Genomic DNA, 14,803 nt, shown 5'->3' on the forward strand with positions numbered 1-14,803 from the left:
CTTTCAGGGGTCGGCGAATGCGGTCGTCGCGTCAGATAATATTAAACACCTACCTGCCAGGCGACAGCGACCTCGAGTTAATTCGGCACCGCAAGTGTCGCACGCAAATCTACTCTTGTCACGCTTTGAATAAAAAATATATCCAAGTCAGTCGCTGTTTGGACAGGGTGGATTTACCGAGAGATCTGGACAGGAAAGTTTCGAGCCGTCCTTTTAAAAGTTTAATTCCGCTTTATAGTAGAGTGAAACTGCACCTGCAGATAAGGGGCGAACTCTTCGGGTAATTTATTGTCCCTGGGTTACACGGGTAGGTAAATTCACTTCAAACTCGTTGTCGTTATCACTTTATATCAATATTCTCGTCCTGGGTTGAAAAAAGTTTTTCACCCCAATCCAAACGTGCCATAAACCTTAAATACGTTTACAATGGCTTTCGATTCCCGAAATATTGATATTCGACGACTGTATTTTTGCGGAACCGATACTCGAAGGATCCCCCAAAGTTCACACAGCCGCCTATTCCTTCGATATATGGATTCACTAAGCTAGGAATAAATGTTGGATGTCGAGTTGTTACGAAACTGTGTCAGGATCGATGAAACGAACCATCTGTTCAGTATTCCTAACTCTTCGACGGTATATTTTCAGCGCTTTTTCACCTCGGTTGTCATTTTTTATTTCTATTATTTTTATCCGGACTTCGTGCTGATAATTTGAGTCTCGGTATTGTTTTTCTCCCCAAAATCTACGCCAAAATTTGCAAATACCCAATTCGTATGGTCGCAAGAATTTGCATCATGCTCGCCGTCTGCGAAAGCGTGCGATCTACGTCACAAAAATTTATCACGCAGACACTATTGCCAGAGGTTTCCGGTCGATTTCAATCGGTACCTGCACGTACGAACCGACCAGAAACCTTATGACGTCGTTAAGGTTAGAGCAATGATAATTAACCTCTGAATCTAAGCGGGAGCCAGAGTCTGACCATTATCGGCTGTATTCACTGCGGTCGTTCGATCGCTCCATCCTTGTTCCACTTACGCCCAGCCTCGTCGTCTTCGAGATTTATTTAAAGGGCTCACCTATATCTGATCGCCATTTGGTTATCTTGCCGCAACAAGACGAATGATCCTTGGCACGCGCGCATCTCTTTCAGGTAGGTTCGCAGTCGGAGTTGAAGTTTGAAAACGATCTTGTCGTTAGCAGTTGATCACCCGCACTTTGAAGACTTCATTCCGCTTACACTTCTCTTTTACTCGGAAGTAAATTTCACTTGGCATTGAACCCAATTTTTTCCCTCATACGAGACAAGTAACTGTCAGCTCTGTAATTTCGGAAACCTTTATTTTTCGGTACTGCCCGATGTGATAAACGGTATTGGCTCAGCTGTTTATCGAATTTCCGCCGAGTTTCATAATTAAAATAGAGAAGAGTGTAAAAAATGCTCTCGTCTTTTCTTTGCTTCCAGCCAGTTCAGCGTAGAATCTTCACGCTGATGAGGTTGAATTTATTTTTCCAACGACTTTCCAGACAGAAGCGTACTTCCCGCATGTGTCTACCTGCGTGCAGAGTTTCTGTTTTCTTCTTTTTCCTTTGCTTTTTATCTTACAAAATTCCCAGACGGCACTTGCGCGACTTTTACGACGGCCAGTGTGCCGTGTAGTTATCGATGAAATTACCAAGGGTTTCAAAGACGCGTCGTCGTGATCGTGCAGGAGGGCGTACTTTGCGCGATGCAACTCTGGTGCTTGTGCGAACGATTAAAGCTTCATGCATAATAATGGCGAGGCCACGCCACCTTTTACTTTCACATACATGTATACATGTATGTATATGATGTATGTATATATACATCTATGTATATGTATTTGTTTTATAGAAATGGTGTACGTGTCGTGTGCCGCGAGTTGAGCACAAGCGAAATGATTTAAAACTTGATATTAAATTTCAGAAACAAGGCTCATCTATAAAAATATTCAGAGGTCAAATTACTAGGCTTTTGATAAGAGATTAGCTACACTAGTCAAAATTCAATACAGATCCAATTAAGTTAGAAAACAGAATTTCAGACATAAAATGGTGGCGAAACCGTTGGAGACTGTACTCAGCTGTTTGCAATCTTATAAGTGCAGAAGCTCTGATAATTTGCGATAACAGCAGATGTGACGAGTTTGTTTATTGATGTTATTTTTCAGACGCGTACATAGTTTTAGGTACTGCCGATCCATTGTACAAATTTGCTTTTTACTTAGGAAGTTGCTAAAGTGGTCATTTAACTATTTAAGTATAAAAATACAGCACCGGATTTCATTTATCTTCCTATTGAATCTATCATCCGTCATTGTAGATCGTTAACAGCACCTCTTTTGATTCTTCAGAATGTTACTAACAGAATTAGTATCCAAGTAACATTCTTAAGAGTGTGATTTATCGAATGGATAAATCGTTTATTAACAGCGATTTTTCTGTGTTATTACAGGGTGCGCTTTCCTGACCTACTACAGCCGAGACAGCGCGATCAGCGCCCAGGACGCTCTACATGAAAAGCGGACTTTACCAGGGGTGAGTTTTTCATTTCCCCATTTGCTTTATTCTGTGATTTGAAGTGGTCCAATTGAAGACATTATACCGAGTAACCTTGCTACAGTTTAAAGTACCCATCGGTAGTAGCAATGAAAGTTACAACGCAATTATTCAAAAAACATCTTTCCAATCATAAGAAAGGAAGCTGCTGTATATTAAAAAAGTCATTAGCACATATACTGGTTATTATATTGCAGCAATAACAAAAATGATGACACAAGCTTGATGATTGTTCAAAGTGTAAAGTCAAGGCAAAACGTGCATCCTCGGCATTTTTTTTACATCCGGGTTTTAAACCTCACGTGGTATTTTAAACATTGTTTGATCTATTCTTGCGACAAAGTTCGGTTGAGAAACGATGTCATGCCTTTTTTCAGTATTTTAAACTTGAATTGTCATTAAAAAAGCTGACATGTTAGGGATTCCTGACAACCATGTTTCGACCTCGCATTTAAAAATTCGCAAGGTATGCTTAATCTGATAACATGGAACATCATTCAGAAGCCCGTATAACTTAGGTTGAAAATGTGCAGCTACTCACACTCGTACATTAAAGGTGCAATGTGACGGTTTCGCAATACGTAAATACAATGGCAGGGTAGATAAAGTCCAGAAGCTTAACGCAGCATCATTCCTCGTCTCAAGCTATAAGCGTCTAATTTTATTGAATCTCACCGTTGCAATTTTGCACGTAAGCCGAGGTAGGGTACGCGTCTAGTGTGCTAATCTCTTGCTTAATATTTACTAGAAACGCAACGAGCCCCATGTAGTCGGTGTTTAGCCAAGAGGCTGCAATGCATCATTGGATAACTACCGCTGGAACTGCCGTGTCTCTCGTCCCGCTTTTAGTGTTAAGGGTTGACGATACAATCGGTACCTATTTATTTTTACCGACATAATACCACCGACTTAGATTCTATCGAGGAATATCACCGAGCGTACCTTTCGTTATGGCAAATGAAATAAAAAACAATCATAAAATAGGGATTTATCACAACTTGAGATATTACTGTAAGTTTTCAAAGATCCGTATATCCTGTCAACTTTGTGTTTTACTCGGAGAATCGTCTCGTAAACACACGTTAAGTATACGTTTAAGAAACCTGTCACTGATTGTGAGTAGAAGACTGTTAATTTTGTTGCATAAAAAAAAAAAATTCATCCTGGCTTTGTAAAACTCGTGTTTCTTTATTATTTATCGAAGATCCAAAGCGGGTTTTTAGCCAAAGAAATTGAAATCCCGACAGCCGGTAACAAATTTTCATCGAATTTTCAGCGAGCTAAAAATATTCACTCTGCACTCTGACATCGTTCCCAATTTGCATGCCAGGTTGCGGCATACGTTGGCGTGCCATTCGCATCATAGTCCTGGCACTTCCAACCGTGCACTTCCAGGACTTTCCGTAGGCAGGAACGGGAGTTGCAGTTACGTTTCGTTAATCTATCCCCGAAACAACACCGAAGCGGTCTTGGCACTGTTGCCAGAGGAAATCGTTTTAAATGTTATGCTGAGAGACGGGGTGGAGGCCTCGCTCAGAGTTATGACTTTATGAAGATAGATACACGCACGAGCCTCAGGCGTCGACCAGCAAAGGGAATAAATTACTCTGGAAAAATTAACAAATTGATTTCGAACCGTCCGGAGATCGTGCCTCGTGAATTTTTCAACAGTTTTCAGTTGTTTGTTCGTTCGAATTTGTTCAATTTTCGCTAACTGGTTAGCGTTTCTCAGTTTTTGCAGCCCCGCCATATTTTTTTATTTCTTATCCGTGATACACTACGCCTCGTTTAACGAACGTGAACCACTGAGCGCTCCGTTGTTCTGCTTCGTTGATTGAAAGTTTGTTGAAACAAGTAAAGCTGTTCGACAACACGATTCACAATGCGCGTAAATCGAAAGTATTTTATGCGAAAAATTTTCCATCGCGAACCACATGGTATAGAAAACGGAGGATATAACTTTCAGTCGATGTTGGCCTGCAAAGCGCAGCGCCGGAGCAACGAGTACGTTATGTAAAAATGCACTCTGCGAGCAATTGAATCAAATGGATAGTTACGGCGTCGGTGAAAAACATCTGGAAGCTCTTTTGGTCCGAAAAGCAGACGCCTCTGGTTAGAACCAACTTTGCATAATTCAACGTAGCACCGATTATTCAGAAGCGCAGGAAGCTATTGCATAGCTCAGGTGGCGCCAATTTTTCCGACAAAATTTGGCTCCATAACTTGAATTCTCGCAAGCATACTTTTTAGAAATGTAATTTTTTGCGCGACGCTTACGCCAGCAATATCTCAGTCAATAGATATTCATGGTCAGGTAAAATTTGACGGATGAAGACGTTTTAAATTTGAAATGACAATTTCTGCTAAGCCGGCTCTGAAATCATCGCTTATTAGTCGCAAAAGACAGATACATAATTAAACAACGTCAAAGTTTCTCTTCGCAGTGAAAATGCTTCGAAAAACGTTTTGTCTCTTAAGTAGTAGCCGAAGTTGAGTACCTCCGTTAATCTGATTTAATTCGAAAGTTCTTGTCCAATCTGTCAAGCTCTGCTAAACGTTTGTGAGCATGTTTCGATATCGTGATTTTGGCAAAAACCGAGCTCACCGGTGCTGTAATTTAACGGAGCATGAACGAGGCTGTGATTTACTTGGACGATTGAGTAACGAACGCGAAACCTGCTTTAAAACTGAGCGATAGAACCTGGTCTAAAAGGATCGTGCAGGCAGAGATTCTATACTTAGCTTTCGATTGTTATAAGTTTTTGGTTACGTCAGTGTGCATGACCCCGGTGAAAGAAAGAGTGTTAAGCGTGAAGAATGGCAAAACAGTGCTGAAGCCTGAGAGCAACGAATTGCTTCCGCTTCCGGTTGGCAAAAGTCGTTCTGGAAAATCGATCTTGCCACTCAATTTTTAAGCTCACTACAATACATCATTCTTACAGAAATGACAACGCTTAGACATCGATTTTCAGCCACGTTTACATCGTTCCGAGTTCGAAATCGAAACCGATTGTTTGCCCTGTCAAAAATAATCTAACAATAAATTGTAAATTTTAACGATCTTGGAATTAGAGTTGTTTTCCTGTTTCGAATTTAAGTCGATTCTCTTGAAATACTCCGTCAAACAGTAAATTTTCAATTGAATTAAAGTTACTCACAGTTATCGGAATATTCAAAGATTTTCAATATATTATTTTTAGTTTATAATAAAACAAATAAAACAAAAAAAAAACAATCTCGTAGGTTTTCCATAATAATGAAGACAATCTGACGATAATTATTATAGCGTATTACTCAACACTATACGAAGTGACCATACATTTTTTACGAAGAGGACTCGCAGATTTTCACGTTACGCAGCGTGCGGTTGTTAGAAGTAAAAAGCTGCGATCATTATTTCAAACATGTCTGAGAGATTCTTTCGCAGATTAAAATCCCGCATTCCCGTTTGTCGCCGGAGTGAGGGATTGCACAGGTTGGAAATGCATACACGTCTCACGTAACCGCGGTAAATATGTATCTTTGAATCTGACAGCTGAAACGGTGATATAGGACGTGTTTCGGTAAAGAAACGAACGGAGAGACGTATTTCACCGCCGTTAATCCATGCATGAGAGAATAATTTCTGCAAGTGTAAAATGCGACCGATAGCCGCCCCGAGAAATGCGAAAAGAAACGGACGCGCGGAGATCTCCCCTTCAGGTTGATATCGTCGAGTGCAGGGCTTCGATCCGTCACCGCCATCTCGAATTCTCCGCATTCTTTCATAACGAATTTTTTGCACCTTCTTCGTGCACCTGCGATTCACCTTCGTCACGTCGTTCGCGACCCGCTTGGATGTTTGGACGTTCATTTCGCAGCTACTCAATTTTACCGGACTTCGTGATTTACCGATGACGTAGCCTGAATACACGCCTTGTGTGAACGAGTATTTCTGGATTTATTATACACATACAATGCTAAGTTTCCTGGAAAATTTTCACGTCTTAAAATTCGGTTTTGCCCTATTTCTTTTGTGAAAACACTCACGTTGCGGAATTAAAGTCGAAACGGATCTAATTTGAGAAAATTGTTCTATTTAAGTCGCTGAGTTAAAGACGAATCATTATTGAATCTTTCCCACTTTCGATATCCGTAAAAATTCTCATACGAGCTGTAGATTTAATCTTGAACTCATTACAGAGGTGGAAATTTTAGAGTTGAGAGCAATTTTATTTCGGACTATAGTGAAATATTCCCAGCTCGTGAGCGAGTCAAATATAGTGTCATGGCTGAGACTATAAACACAGTTACAAATACCTACTAAATTTTGTGAGATATGCAATGGATTATATCCTACAAATTCTCGACGCTGACGGAATTTGAAACAGTTTATTTGCATACGAAATTTCATCTCATCTATTCACGATGGTTTACTGAAAATTTTCTGATGGACTTATTGGTTTTTCATCGTATTCTTCTGCCTTGATTTATATTTTTTCTATTAACGAACTGGATCATAGAAATGTTTAAGGCATTTTTTGAGTCATCCGTCAGCATCTCAGATGCCGTTTCTCAAAATTTAAGGATATTAACAAAACATAATTCTCGACCGCAGGTAATATCAGTCTAGTTTGCTTACGCAGCAAAACTCAGCGCGATGATTTACAGCATCTGCGATACACATACATACGTACGTACACGCCCGGTGTAGCTAATCAAACCTAATTATGTAAATAGTCATAAATTTAGCTCGCTCACCACACGTATACATGAGCGAGCAGTAAACAAGGACGTTCTTCAATTTTGGTTACGAAATGAGCATCGAGTAACGCCGGCTCCTGAATAAATTTAAACATCACCAAATCGCAGTAGCCGGGTATGAAGCTTCTCCCTCTTCGATTCCAAACTTATTCCCCGATTGAAGAAGAGGATCGTAGAGTGGAAGATTCGAGAGCAGTCGATTTTTCGACGTCTATCCACCTCTTCGAGGGCGGCGGCTCCCCTCCTTCCACCATTTTACCGCAGACTTGAGATATTTTCACGTTGATAAACTGTCTACTTTGATCCTGCCTTTTTACCCTTTTTTTCTTAATTATCCACTTTTCGAGCACTCCGCTAATCAATTTTTTCTCCAGTATCCGTGATTACAGCGACATCGTCTCTCATCAGAAGAGTCGACGAGGGATCAAGTTGCGATTCATTATCAAGAGTTCGATAATATGCTTTTTCAACCGGATCAACATCCACAAAATGTGTAAGCGATTCTTCAATCGACCAGAAAATATTCTCGCATAAAAGTTCTGCCGTTTTACCTGCGTATAGTTTTTGTGATTCGAATCAGTGGAATAAACGTGGGTTTCTTATCATGAAAGTTTAAGGAGGGAGGGTCATAATTTAACCGTGTGTAAATACGTAAATCAATCGTCGTTGCCAAGGAAGAGAAAAAAAATTGTAACCATCTTTCCTCGCGAATGTTGTAATTCGAGCGGATCCGCTTATGGTCGAATGGGGAGTGTAAAAAAATTGATCCATTTTCTACACTACACGTGAAATTCTGATAAACCGCAGGAACATCTGGCGATCTGTTAATGTTAGGCTACAGTCGGCTACGCCAGACTAACATCGCCGACCAACACAGGAACGAAACCTCCGGGCGGAGGCTTGGCAGACGCGGCAAGGTAAATAAACAGGAATTAAATATGGAAAGCTCTATACGCGAAGTAACGGCTTAAGCCGCGGTCGAAACTTCCGAAATTTCGAACCGGACCTCGCGGCCTGCACGGAATCGTTGTAGAATCGAATTGCCTCAATAGCGGAACTGAGCTACGCGAAAGAAATTCGCATTTCTAGAGATCGCAGCTGCTCTTTCGAGTAGGTGCTAAAAGTCATCGACAGTGTGACGAAAGTCCGTAAGACAATAAAGCCCGTTTCGCTCTAACAGCGAGCAAGAGGGCGAAGATTCTGATGGCTATTTTCAGATTTTAGGTACACGGAACGACGTGACAGGAGATACACGATGGGAGATGAACGCGGGGCGGTCATCCCCGAAATTCATCACATCTGAGTAAACTACTTGATCGCGTGATCGCTCGTCGGTTCTTATCGCGATGTCGGATCCACCTAAGATCCACGCTTGTTTGATACAGCATTCGCGTGGTTGATGGTATGCAGCGGCGTCGAAGCTGGAAATTTTTACGAGCCGCACAGAATATTCGGACGGAGCAAGAATTCAAGGGGCAGGCTGACCTGGGTCGGTGAATCGGGGGAACACCGAGTGGCTTAAAGGTTTGGATAAATTACTCAATCGCGTGGGTGTCTCCGTGGGACTAAAAAATCCAGTTGTTCGTGACAAGGGTATCTGTATCTGCCCATCTCCACCGCCCTCTTATTCGTTTACGTGTACCTTTCCCTCCTCCCCATACGATGTTAAGGGAATTTATGGGTGTTGTCCAAATTTCAATTGCGGTTTGGGACGCGAAGTCGCCGACTCGCGTGAATTTGACGATTACAGGAGGAACCTGCGTTCAGTTATTAATTAAGGCTGGGCTTCTTAGCCGCCCCACAGCAGCTCGATTCGACGAGGCGCTACGTTCTATTCCAAAGAATATTAACGACGCTGCATAGCCTTAACGGTTCAACGCTAGAACTATAAATAATCCAAGAGAATGCGGCCGTTGCTTCGCAGTCTTTCTGCGTAAGTATAATCAATATCCTTTGTCGCAACAGATACGAGCGGAGCGTTGAGAAGACTCCTTTTTTTTTTCTTAGCACGATGACACGACGAGAGGTTGGGATGCGGTGATTGTCGCATTTTTTTTATACCCGCTTTTCGCTGACGATGAGCGTACTCATTTTGTATTCGCATTTTATGCCCTTGCTTTGAACTAGGTTCTTCAGACTCTCATTTTTTTTTTTTTTTTTATCTACGTATATTCACAATGTCAAAATACGGTATACACTTGAGACGTCTGTACTTGAGCGGACTGTATAATCGGCCCAAATTTATGCGGCAAAGTAAAGAAATGACTTATTTATAAATTGATGTATATATACAGACAATCTTAGCTCTCTGCTCCAGGCGAAATACATCACAGTGTACATCGCCTACGAGTATCTAGCCTGAATGCTGAATTTACGTAACATACCTATTTGTATACGCTGGAACATCGGTTTTTTTCTTCTTTTCACTATATCTCACACAGTAAACGTTCAATGGGATGTTTAATAATTTACTAGAAGTCTAGAAACAGCGTTTAACGGGAGAACAAGATATTCAGGGAAGATCGGTAAAGGGCCAAGTTACGAATTTTTCGGTGGTAAATCTTAAAGTGAAAAATCAGATTTTGACGAAACATCAAAGTTTCGAATGCTCGGAAACCTGACGCTTAAAGTTCCGGAAGGGCGTGACTCCGACAACTCAAAGATCCGAAAGTGCGAGAATGAGAAAATTCAGAAATGTGAATCATCGAAATTCTGAATGATCCAAGATTTTCAGTACTGTGAATTTTTATCTTGACGAAATTCATCTCTTTGATCTTATATTGTTTTGGACTTTTGATATTTTGACGTTCGAAGCCTTGGTCATTCTGATTTTCGCTTTTTCTAATTTCTTACACCCACTCGCTGAGTAAACTAAGCTGTGTGAGCATATTTTAATTTTCGCAATTTTACTCCATAGAAACTTTATTTTTCGGAATTTTACTCTATCGTAACTTGAATTTTCGGAATCTTGCATTTCGGAACTTTGAGCAGTCGGGTTTCCGAAAATTCGAAACTTTGTTGTTTCGTAAGTTTTATTCCTCTACTTGAAATTTCACTCCAATTAATTCTGCATCAGGCACTTTGGGAACTTTTCAAATTCGGAACTTCAGCCCCACCCAGTCGATGATTACAGTCACCTGATAATGAAATTACCTAATTTACAGACTTGTGCGAGGTTAAAATTTTCGATCTTAGACAATCTGGTTTGGTCGCATATCATTTTCATACGGTATAAACTAGGAATTATCACTGGTGAGAGGTGATAAAATTCGATTCTCACTTTCGATGTTCCGGTAAACAGCTGTAAAATACTGATCATAATTTTTTCGTAATAACCGTTTTCCTAACGCCGGGCAAATTTATCCGATCTACAACACATTTCTTTCCCCCTAATTTCCAAGCGGTGCTTTCACCTTCGCAATAAGCGGTACAAAAACTGAGAGAATCAGAATTCGCGGAAACAGTCCGATTGCCAGTATAACAACGTTAAAAACCCCGCGGAGGAGCGGCGGATTGATTTCGCGCAGGAATGGAAAGGACCGCATATGTTTCATCGGTACCTTCGTGAGGTAGGCAAGGCGCGACGGGGTTGGGGGATCCTTATCGCCTCGCGTCCGGTTGGCATTATACAGACGTGGCTCTGCTTGGATAATAACGTACGCAGTGCGGGGCGAGGGGCGAGGGACGGCGGGCGTCGCGGCGCGGCCAGAGGCGTGCAGGCGGCGACGCCTGAGTGACCGAGCTCGCTCTCCTGTTCTCCGGTTTCCTCCCTCAGCTCCGCAGCTTCGCCGTGCTTTCGCCCGCCGCCGATAGACGTAGTCAGAGGGCTCCGTGTCCGCTCGCACCCCTCGCGACGCCCCGCGTCGCGGCGCCGCACCGATCAGCACCGAACCCCGACGAGTATCTCCGAACAAGCGCCTCCACCCTCGTGCGCGCCTCGTGGACTCGCGGGCGGCAGCTTCCTTCCACCGTTTCCAACGCTTCCACCGCTTTCCACCGCCTCTCCTCCTCCGCCTCCGTCTCTGCTTCCGCCGCCGCCGCCGCGGAGAAAATCCTGCCTTGGCTCCGGGCTGCGTCGCAGTTTCGCGCGGCCCTTTCTGCCCTTACCCGGCGTTGTCCTTTCGTCGTTAAATCACGAGCTTGCGCGCCCCGCGACTCGCATACTCTGCCATCGCATCTCGCCGCATCCTCCGACTGCATATCACTTTCCATCCGCGGCTATCCTGCACAATACAGCCGACCTTTGGCGATAACTCTTCGTGTATGACGCGGATTTGGTATCGAACGGAGTTTTGCGCGGGAAAAATTAACGGCTCACTATTACGTGCCGGGTTTCGTACTTGAGTTGATTTTTTAACACAAAGAAGAATCTGGAACAGTAGTTCTCTTTTTCTGTTCCAACTAATTCGTGACATTTCGGGTAATTGGTGTTGTTTGGAAAGTTGTCGGGCTGCGGTGATTGTACTCTGCTGAAAAGCTCATCACGTGTCGCGTGTGTACAGTGAGGGTGTGTATTTCTCCGTGTTCCTTGTGCTGTGCAAATTAACGGGGGTCAAATTTCTTGGCATGTAGAAACGTCCGTGTACTTGAAAGTGGCTAAAAAAGAGTTTCACGCTCGTCAATGTTTACTCTGTAAATATAGCCCGAAAGGTTATTTTTTACATCTTTCTCTTCTCTTTCCTTTTTTTTCCACCCAAAAAATGAGTATTACATAAATGAAATCACTCGCTGCTACCGCGGTTGGCGCGTTTCAATATTAAATTGGTGGTGCTATAGGGTGTCACCAGCTGTTGACTGTACGCGATAAAAATATCATCATCAGTGATAGCCGAAGTAGTGAAATGAAAGTGTCGAAACAGTCACCGGTGGTTCGATCGCTTCAGTCAACAATATATCAATCGGTACGCGAGAATTCGGGAGGAAACGCGTGTCTAACAATTTTCAACCTTCCGAGCGCGAAGTGAACTTGCGCAGAAGCGTACAGCTGATAGCTGCGCAATAAAAGCCACGCTCAATTCGAAGCGCAGTGAGAAAGTGTAACGAGGAACGTGCGGCACGTGGCGTCGCGTTAAATTCAGTACACACACGTACCTAGATTATAGAGTCTCGAGCTCTAATTAACGTTAATCAAATGTTCCTAGTCGATCCGTATTCGTGATACATCGTCAAGTCGTTGCACGAAATTTAATTTTGACTCAAGAAAAAGCCGTTACTAATTGTCTTTGACAAGTGGTGCCTTGTGTTTACGAAGTTGCTCCAATTATACCTGCAGTTGTAACAGAGCAGAGTGGAATTTATTCAGTGAATTGTCTATATTGTGATCAAGAAATAATAACATACGCCAGAAGGCGAAGACGTCATCATGGTTGACTTCATTACTTATCCGGAAATCTCGTACCTTTACGGCGATCTTATGGTGAGAGCAGATTACACTTGGTGATTTTACATCTACTATTCTTGGATTTCATTTTTTTCCAGAAAACTACAGGTTATATTGAACGTGATTTGATCAGTTATTAGAAACAGTATCGACGCCTGCCAAACTCATCCAGGGTAGAACTGAACTATTTTCTATCCATTCGAAAAGAATTTTTAGTTTAATTAAAATTTCACATAATTTAGTTTCACGCGACGAGTGCTTGAATTCAACGCCATCGCCGTTTGTACTCTGTTTTCGATCCGTGTCGGAGATGCTGAATATCGTATCTAAATACAATTTAAAAATAGATGGATTTTTACTCACTTTCTTTGTGAGGGTTGACGTCGATTACTTCACAGCCAGCTGCTACTACTTCGTTAGATTTAGCCTTGATATCGAATTGTGCTTGATTAACTTACTTTGAATTTTATAGCATGCTTAGCTCGGAGTATCAAAGTCAAAATTTTCGAAGATCTTGATTGAGAAAATTACGTTTCTCAATCCCCACTGAGGATGAAAAGTTGTCCATCATTACTCCAAATGAAAAAATCGGTCAAGCAACAATATTAATTAAGTAATTTCGATAGTTTTTAGAATAACTGATATCAGCGTTAATTTATGAAATTGATTCGAAAAAAATATGTAATACATTATTGCCATAAATCTATCGAAGCTCGCGAAATGCTGGAGTCTGATTTTATACAGTAATCCGACAAAATTATAAGGTTTCAATTTCAAACTTTGCGAATTTCATTAGTAATTGTTTCTAGAAGTGAATCTGATAGCTCGAAGTTTGTATAAGGTCGCGTAAATTTACCTGAGGGTAATTATTTGATCTGTCTTTGAGATGCGGATTTGATTTATCGTTGAACGAGTGATAACAGCTGGAAGGATGTCGCAGTGGTTGATTTACGCGTGATAAATTCTGACTTGAAGTATGGACGAAAAAAGTGCGAAATGGAACGGAAAGGAAGAGCGAAGATGCGGCGAATTGGAACAGAGTCTCTTCAACTTTTCAATCGCTCCGCTTCTTCCTAATTCCCGCTTCGAAGTGCTCTTGCCTCCGATTCACGAGTTAATACCGCAGCTTGATCGGGTTGGCTTTAGTTATGATTTGCATGACAATCGTCTCGTCGTCCGAAGATTCGGGACGCTCTGCCGTTCTTCGTCCACTCTATACGCGCTGGAGACGAGATTTCTGCGACGCCGAGTGAATTTAAGAAAGCTAATTAAAATCGGTCTAGATTTCCCGACAGACCGCGAGTTCGCCTTTCCCTAGGCGCTGGATCAAAGCGATGCTCACCCGAAGCGCCCCTCGTGTCGTAACTTTCACAAAACTAACCCTCTCAGTATGCCATTATCCCTGCAACCTCGCGCGAACTATCAAAGCTCGGCAGCCGCATGCCGTGATCCCTGCCTTTTGCAGGTATACTGATGCGGAAGAGAAATTTCGTTTTATCAAAAATCATATGGTGAGATTGAACACGGAATTCCTGAGATAAAGATAACTGCAAATTTCATATCAATTTCATTTATTACGGCACTTGTGGCGATGACGGCGCAAACCAATCAGATTTTAGGATAGTGTAGTTTCTTCGTGCTACAACAAAGAAGATGACGCGACGAAAGCTGTACGTATTTTCACGTTATTACCACGCTTTCGAGCACGAATCGTCGATGGCGAAGGGGAAATTGGAGAACCGAGAACCGTACCGTGTTTGCGAGTTTGAGAAAAGCACCGTGAAGGTAGAAAACAGAAATGCTGGAAGAAAATGTAACGGCTGCCAGTCAGAAGAACGGTGAACGGCGAACGGGCTGCGCCCCCAGTGGCTAGTCTAGCAAGAAACTTATTTCCTCTGTGCGAATGGCGGTGGGTTGGGCTGGCAGGCCAGAGCCTTAGTGGGTAGTAAAACGTTTTCGAGAAACAGGGGTGGAGTGAAAAAAGGAGGACATGAATTGCAGGCCAGGTGGTTTCGCCCTCGCAAGATTTAGACAACCTCCGCGGTCCGCAGCCGTTCGGCAGCTGCGGGCGAAGGTAATTTCTCGGTGCAATTCTCG

At 42.4% G+C, this 14,803-nt stretch overlaps 1 protein-coding gene across 7 annotated transcripts in view; it reads left to right on the forward strand.

Moving 5' to 3' along the window:
* The window catches only part of LOC124301459 (CUGBP Elav-like family member 4), a 540,326-nt gene that overhangs the window by 40,704 nt on the left and 484,819 nt on the right, over positions 1–14,803 (forward strand). For 6 of the 7 annotated variants that reach the window (XM_046756542.1, XM_046756535.1, XM_046756538.1 and 3 more), the window contains exon 2: positions 2,480–2,562. Coding sequence is in view for 6 of the 7 variants with exons in the window: in XM_046756535.1 (XP_046612491.1) it covers positions 2,480–2,562 (83 nt within the window). In the remaining variant the exon portion in view is untranslated. Of the gene's footprint in view, positions 1–2,479; positions 2,563–12,136; positions 12,743–14,803 lie in introns of those variants that run through there. The other variant, XM_046756540.1, reaches the window with a different exon arrangement.

This window comes from Neodiprion virginianus, chromosome 3, assembly GCF_021901495.1.
Source record: "Neodiprion virginianus isolate iyNeoVirg1 chromosome 3, iyNeoVirg1.1, whole genome shotgun sequence".
Taxonomy (NCBI): domain Eukaryota; kingdom Metazoa; phylum Arthropoda; class Insecta; order Hymenoptera; family Diprionidae; genus Neodiprion; species Neodiprion virginianus.